The 7,500-nt window shown below is 38.1% G+C and overlaps 1 protein-coding gene and 1 long non-coding RNA gene across 10 annotated transcripts in view; both read left to right on the top strand.

The window, feature by feature from the left end:
* Window positions 1-7,500, top strand: part of LOC126986188 (protein NDRG3-like) — an 86,515-nt gene that overhangs the window by 36,743 nt on the left and 42,272 nt on the right. The window contains exon 1 of one of the 9 annotated variants that reach the window (XM_050842139.1): window positions 3,544-3,608. The exons of the other annotated variants lie outside the window; for them this stretch is intronic. Within the exon in view, the coding sequence (XP_050698096.1) occupies window positions 3,553-3,608 (56 nt within the window). The 5' untranslated portion in view covers window positions 3,544-3,552. Of the gene's footprint in view, window positions 1-3,543; window positions 3,609-7,500 lie in introns of those variants that run through there. 9 annotated transcript variants of the gene reach the window in all.
* LOC126986192 (uncharacterized) lies at window positions 6,404-7,145 on the top strand. The gene is made up of 2 exons (XR_007739389.1): window positions 6,404-6,497; window positions 6,679-7,145. It is a non-coding gene; the product is annotated as an uncharacterized LOC126986192 (long non-coding RNA).

The raw sequence follows: 7,500 nt of genomic DNA, 5'->3' as shown, positions 1-7,500 counted from the left end.
ATTTATCTTTGGGCCCATCTCTCTCTCTCTCTCTCTCTCTCTCTCTCTCTCTCTCTCTCTCTCTCTCTCTTTTTTTTCTTTTTTTCCTCCTCCTCCTCTTCCTCTTCCTTTGCCTCCTCCTCCTCCTCTTCTTGCTCTGCCTCCTCCTCTCCTCTTAGGCCTACTTTGATTTTTTTGCATTTTAACTTTTGTGTAGGCCTCTCCTCCTCCTCCTCCTCCTCCTCCTCCTCCTCCTCATTATTTGCGATTGACTGACTATTTACACGCACACAAGCACACACATGTAGGTCAACTGAGTGCATATAGCGTGTACGTACAGTGTATAAAGTGTATGTGTTTACGTGTATACATATATGTGTGTGTGTATTCGTGGTCGTGTGTACATGGGAAGGTGTACAGACAGACAGACAGACAGACAGACAGACATAGAAATACAGAGGAAAGCAAAAAAATAAATAAAAAGGATATTGAAAGAAAGGAAGAAAGAAAAGGCTTATTAAGGTGTGACAGACAAGCAGACAGACAGACACAGACAGACAGACAAATACAGAGGAAAGAAAAAAGAAAAGAAAAAAGGTATAGAAAAAAGGAAGAAAGAAAAGGCTTATTAAGGTGTGGCAGACAGACAGACAGACTGACAGACAGACAGATAGAAAGATAACAGAGGAAGGGAGAGAAAACAACAACAAAAAAATAGAGAGGAAGAAAAGAGAAAAAAGACACAGACAAAGAGAGAGATGGAGAAAGAAGAAAACAGGAAAGAAAAGAAGAAAAACAGAGGAAGAAAGAGAAATAGGAGAGACAGACAAGAAAGAGAAAAAAAGAGGAAATAAAAGAAGAAAAAAAGAGGAAGAAAGAGAAATAGGAGAGACAGACAGACGGGCAGAGAGACGGAAAAAAAGACAGACAGAAGAAAAAAGAAGAAAACAGGAAAATAAAAGAAAAAAAACCAGAAAGAAAGAAATAGAAGAGACGGAAAAAGACAGACAAGAAAAAAGATTGAAAACAAGAATGAAAAGAATAAAAAGAGGAAGAAAAAGAAATATTAAAGACAGACAGACGGGCAGATTGACAGAACAAAAACAAGAAAAACAAGAACAAGACAGAGAAGAAGAAAAATTATAGGAAAACAGACAGAAAAAGACAATCAAACAAACAGCAAGACAGGAAACACCCACTTATCAGACTACAGAAGCCCCCCTTAAAAATCAGCTGATAGTGTTGTCATGTCCCGTTTTCTATGATGGAGCTGTTTATTGATTGGCCGGGCCGGGCGGGGCGGGGAGGGCTGCCATTGGTGGGCGCCCCGATGACGTCATGCGGGTTATTTATAGGACCGCTTTGATGTTTAGGACACGTAGAGGACGGGATGGAAATGAAGGAAGGGAAGGAATGAATAAAAAGAGAGATGAGGAAAGGAATGGAATGCGAAGGGAAGGAAGGAATAAGAGGAAAGGAAAGGAATAGAATGGAAAAGAGGAAAGGAATGGAATGGGAAGGGAAGGAAGGAATAACAGGAAAGGAAAGGAAAAGAATGGAAAAGAGGAAAGGAAGGGAGGAGAAGGAGGGAATGCAAGGGGAGAGATAGGAAGGAAGAGAGGAAACGGAGAGAATGTGAAGGAAGGGAAGGGAAGGAATAAGGAGAGAAGGGGAATGCAGAGGAGTGTGAAGAGTGGAAGAGGAAAGAGAAAGGAAGAAAAAATGAAAAAGGGAAAGGAAAGGAAAATCGATAGGGAAGATTAGAAGGAAAAGGAGGAGGAGGAGGAGATAATTTTAGAGAAGAGAAGGAATGAGAGGGAAGGAAAGGAATGTGAAGAAATGGAAGGGAAAAGAAAGGAAAAGAATGATGAAGAAAAGGGAAAAAAAGGGAAAGGAAAGGAAAATCGATAGGGAAGATTAGAAGGAAAAGGAGGAGGAGAGGAGATAATATTAGAGAAGAGAAGGAAAGGAAAGTGAAGAAATGGAAAGGAAAAGAAAGGAAAAGAATGATGATGAAAATGAAAATAATGAAAAATATGAAGAGAAGGAAAAAGAAAAAAAAGAAAGAATAGAATAAATAATAATGATAAAAAAATAGATATAAAAATGAAGGTTGAGGAAAGATATAGAAAACGGGAAGTGGAGGTAAACAAAACAAAAAAAACATAAATAATAAATCAATACATAATAAAAGTCACATTATTATTATTATTATTATTATTATTATTATTATTATTATTATCTTCGCATTTTTATTGGTTAGTGAAAGTCTGTCTGTCGAAATGGTCTCAGTTAGTGGTTAGTGAAGGTTAGTGGTTAGACCGTTAGAGGTTAGTGGTTAGTGTGTGTGTGTGTGTGTGTGTGTGTAAGTGAGTCAGCTATAACTACAATAAGTAAATGAAGTAAAGAAATAGGAAACGAAAAATAATAGATAAAAGTAATGAGCAAGATGTTGAATTAGGAAAGAAGGGAATTGAAAGACGGAAAAAGCAAGGAAAAAATTGAATGATATGAAGGAAAGAAAGATGGAAAAACAATATGAAAAGTAGAAGATATTAAGGAAAGAAGAAGGGAGGAAATGAAGAAAGAAAGATGGAAAAACAATATGAAAAGTAGAAGATATTAAGAAAAAGAAGGGAGGAAAATGAAAAAAGAAAGATGGAAAAACAATATGAAAAGTAGAAGATATTAAGGAAAAGAAGAAGGGAGGAAAATGAAAAAAGAAAGATGGAAAAACAATATGAAAAGTAGAAGATATTAAGAAAAGAAGAAGGAAGGAAATGAAGAAAGATGGAAAATAATATGAAAAGTAGAAGATATTAAGGAAAAGAAGAAGGAAGGAAATGAAGAAAGATGGAAAATAATATGAAAAGTAGAAGACAAAGAAAAGAAGAAGGGAGGAAAGGAAGAAATCTGAGCAAAGGGAAAATAAATGGAAAAAAAGGAAAGAAATTGATCGATATGAATAAATTGTGATATAGAAGGAAATAGAGAAAAAAGAATAAACATTGAACAGACAAACAAACACAAACAAAACAGTCAGTCACTCAGTCAATCAGTCAGTCACTCAGTCAGTCAGTCTCCCCTTCCCTTCTCTCCCCTTCACTAACCTCCCCCCTTTCCTCATCCCCTTTCCTCCCCTTTCTTCCTTCCCCTTCCCATACCTCCCCTCCTCCCTTTCCCTTCACCTTCCTCCCTTCCTCTATCTCTCCCCTTTCTCCCTTCCCCTCCCTACCTTTCCTCCTCCCTTTCCCCTTCCATTCCTCCCTTCCTTCTCCTCCCTCCCTTTCTCCCCTTCCTTCCCTCCCCCTTTCTCTCCCTCCCCCTCCTCCCTCCTCCTCTTCCCCCTCTCCCCTTTCTTCCTTTCTTCCCCTCTCCTCTCTCCCTTTCCTCCTCCTCCCTCCCCCTTCCTCCTCCCCTTCCCTTCTTCCCCCTCTTCTCCCTCCCTTCCTTCCACTTCCCCACCTCCCCTCCTCCCCTTTCCCTTCACAATCTCCCCTTCCCTTCTTCCACTTCCTTCCCCGTTCCTACCCCTTTCTCCCCTCACCTCCCCATCACTTCCAGGAAAACAAGATGGCGCCAGTTCCCACCCCAACCCTCAACCCCACCCCCACCATGGACTCCCCCAGGTAAACCCCCCTCCCCCGCGTCCCTCCCCTGTGTGTGTGTGTATGTGTGTGTGTGTGTGTGTGTGTGTGTTCCCGTCCCGTTTAGTATTTTAAGTAGTAGTGGTATTAGTGGTAGTAGTAGTAGTAGTAGTAGTAGTAGTAGTAGTAGTAGTAGTAGTAGGAATTGCAGTAGTAGTAGTAGGAGGAGGAGGAGGAGGAGGATAATAATAATGATGATGATGATGATGATGAAGGTCAAAGTGTACGAAACAGGATCAGAACACGTTTAAAGGGGAAGGGAAGGGAAGGGGAGGGGAAGGGAAGGGGAGGGGAGGGGAAGAGGGGAAGGGGAAGGTCAGACATCTGCTTTAAGAGAGAGTATTGATCCTCCCCTCCCTCTTTCTCTTCCCCTTCCTCTCTCTTCCCCCTTCCTCCTCTTGCTTTCACTTCCTTCCCCTCACCTTCCATCTCTCTCTCTCTCTCTCTCTCTCTCTCCTCTTCCTTCTCTTTGCCTCCCTTTCCCTCTCTTCCCTCTTTCTTGCTTCCATTCCCTTCCTCTCACCTTCCATCTCCTCTCTCTCTCTTCTCTTCCTTCTCTTCTTCTCCCTTTTCCTCCTCCTCCTCCCCTCATTTCCCCTCTCTTCCCCTTCCTTTTCTCCTCTTCCCCTCTCCCTTCCTTCCATTTCCTTTCCCTCGCCTTCCATCTCCTCTCTTTCTCTTCTCTTCCTTCTCTTCTTCTCCCTTTTCCTCCTCTTCCTTCATTTCCCCTCTCTTCCCCTTCCTTTTCCCCTCTCTTCCCCCTTCCTTCTCTTGCTTCCATTTCCTTCCTCTCACCTTCCATCTCCTCTCTTTCTCTTCTATTCCTTCTCTTCTCCCTTTTCCTCCTCCTCCCCTCATTTCTCCTCTCTTCCCCTTCCTTTTCCCCTCTTCCCTTCTCCCTTCCTTCCATTTCCTTCCCCTCACCTTCCATCTCCTCTCTTTCTCTTCTCTTCCTTCTCTTCTCCCTTTTCCTCCTCCCTTCATTTCCCCTCTCTTCCCCTTCCTTTTCCCCTCTCTTCCCCCTTCCTTCTCTTGCTTCCATTCCCTTCCCTCACCTTCCATCTCCTCTCTTTCTCTTCTATTCCTTCTCTTCTCTCTTTTTCCTCCATTTTCCTTCCCCTTCCCCTCTTTCTCCTCCCCCCTTTCCCCTCTTTCTCTCCCCCCTTCCCCTCTCTTCCCCCTCCCTTTCTTTTCCTTGCCCTCACCGTCCATCTCCTCTCTCTTCTCTTACTTCTCTTCTCCTCCCTTTTCGTCCCTTTCCCTCCCCTTCCCCCTCTCTTCTCTCTTCCTTGCTTCCACTTTCTTCCCCTCATCTCTCCTGACCTCTCTCCATCTCCTCTTCCTTCTCTCCTTCTTCATTTTCCTTTATTTTCTTTCCCTTCCCCTCGTTTCCTCTTCCATCTTCTACCCCTTTCTTTCCCCTTCCTCTGCTTCCTTCATTCCCTGTTTTCTCTTTTTCCTTCTCATTCCCTTGTTCCCCTTTTTCTCCCTCTCTATCTATCCTCATCCTTTCTTCTTCTCCTCTTATTCCTTCTTAACTGTAGCCATTAATAATAATAATAATAATAATAATTTTTTTTCTATCTACATTGTTTAAAAATATATTGGGTCTTCTGAAGTTGTTATCGTTACGTGTCTTATCTCCTCCTCCTCCTCCTCCTCCTCCTCCATTGTCTCATCTCCTTATCCATGTCCTCTTCCTCCTCCTCCTCCTGCAAAATCCATTACTCGTACAAGTTCTGAGAGTTAAAAAAATAGTGAAGTTGACCATAAAAAAGTATTAGGCTACTCGTTTTCTTTTATAAATCTTCAGCGGGAGTTGGAAAAAAAAAGCTAAGTGTACCCTAAAAAGTTTATACCCGTTTTCTTTTTGTTAGTTCAGGAAGCAAAATAGTTCAGTAAAATAGGGAAATAGTTCAGTAAAATAGGAAAATAGTTCAGTGTAATAGGAAAATAGTTCAGTAAAATAGGAAAATAGTTCAGTAAAATAGGAAAATAGTTCAGTAAAATAGGGAAATAGTTCAGTGTAATAAGAAAATAGTTCAGTAAAATAGGAAAATAGTTCAGTGTAATAGGAAAATAGTTCAGTAAAATAGGAAAATAGTTCAGTAAAATAGGAAAATAGTTGTGTGTAATAGGAAAATAGTTCAGTAAAATAGGGAAATAGTTCAGTAAAATAGGAAAATAGTTCAGTAAAATAGTAAAATAGTTCAGTGTAATAGGAAAATAGTTCAGTAAAATAGGAAAATAGTTCAGTAAAATAGGAAAATAGTTGTGTGTAATAGGAAAATAGTTCAGTGTAATAGGAAAATAGTTCAGTGTAATAGGAAAATAGTTCAGTAAAATAGTAAAATAGTTCAGTGTAATAGGAAAATAGTTCAGTAAAATAGGAAAATAGTTCAGTGTAATAGGAAAATAGTTCAGTGTAATAGGAAAATAGTTCAGCAAAATAGGAAAATAGTTCAGTAAAATAGGAAAATAGTTCAGTAAAATAGGAAAATAGTTGTGTAATAGGAAAATAGTTCAGTAAAATAGGAAAATAGTTCAGTAAAATAGGAAAATAGTTGTGTAATAGGAAAATAGTTCAGTAAAATAGGAAAATAGTTCAGTGTAATAGGAAAATAGTTCAGTAAAATAGGAAAATAGTTGTGTAATAGGAAAATAGTTCAGTAAAATAGGAAAATAGTTGTGTAATAGGAAAATGGTTCAGTAAAATAGGAAAATAGTTGTGTAATAGGAAAATAGTTCAGTAAAATAGGAAAATAGTTGTGTAATAGGAAAATAGTTCAGTAAAATAGGAAAATAGTTCAGTAAAATAGGAAAATAGTTCAGTAAAATAGGAAAATAGTTCAGTAAAATAGGAAAATAGTTGTGTAATAGGAAAATAGTTCAGTAAAATAGGAAAATAGTTCAGTAAAATAGGAAAATAATTGTGTAATAGGAAAATAGTTCAGTGTAATAGGAAAATAGTTCAGTAAAATAGGAAAATAGTTCAGTAAAATAGGAAAATAGTTGTGTAATAGGAAAATAGTTCAGTAAAATAGGAAAATAGTTGTGTAATAGGAAAATAGTTCAGTAAAATAGGAAAATAGTTCAGTAAAATAGGAAAATAGTTCAGTAAAATAGGAAAATAGTTCAGTAAAATTATAAGGTACTTCAGTAAAATGGTTCAGAAAAAATAGGAAAATAGCTCAGTAAAATAGGAAAATAGTTCAGTAAAATAGGAAAATAGTTCAGTAAAATAGGAAAATAGTTCAGTAAAATTATAAGGTACTTCAGTAAAATGGTTCAGAAAAAAATAGGAAAATAGCTCAGTAAAAGAGTAAAATAGTTTAGCAAGAATAGTACAGCAAAATAGTAAAATGGTTCAGTAAAATCGTAAAATAGTCCAGTAAAATAGTTAAGTGTGCCCTAAAATACACAAAGTTTCTTATATTATTACTCGAGAAAGTGAAAAATATTGTTCCCCCTAAAAATATACTCGTTTTCTTATATATTCTTACTCAACAAAGAGAAAAATTAATGTCAACCCTCTAAATAAATCCACAAGTTTTCTAGCCAACACATTTTAGGGGTAACCACGATATTTTGGCTCCCCTTATACCAATTCATGTGTTTTTATAAGAATTCGTGTTGTGTATCAGTGAAGTATATGTGTTAACCAATGTGTCATCTCTCCAGTGGCTTGAGTATTTTCTAAGAGTTTATGTTGTGTATCAGTGAAGTATATGTGTTAATCAGTGTGTCATTTGCCCAGTGGCTTGTGTATTTTCTAAGAGTTTATGTTGTGTATCAGTGAAGTATATGTGTTAATCAGTGTGTCATTTGTCCAGTGGCTTGTGTATTTTCTAAGAGTTTATGTTGTGTATCAGTG

The sequence above is a fragment of the Eriocheir sinensis genome, chromosome 61 (assembly GCF_024679095.1).
Source record: "Eriocheir sinensis breed Jianghai 21 chromosome 61, ASM2467909v1, whole genome shotgun sequence".
Lineage (NCBI taxonomy): Eukaryota > Metazoa > Arthropoda > Malacostraca > Decapoda > Varunidae > Eriocheir > Eriocheir sinensis.
The sequence above is the reverse complement of the archived record's forward strand: the minus strand, read 5'-3'. Positions and strand labels throughout refer to the sequence as shown.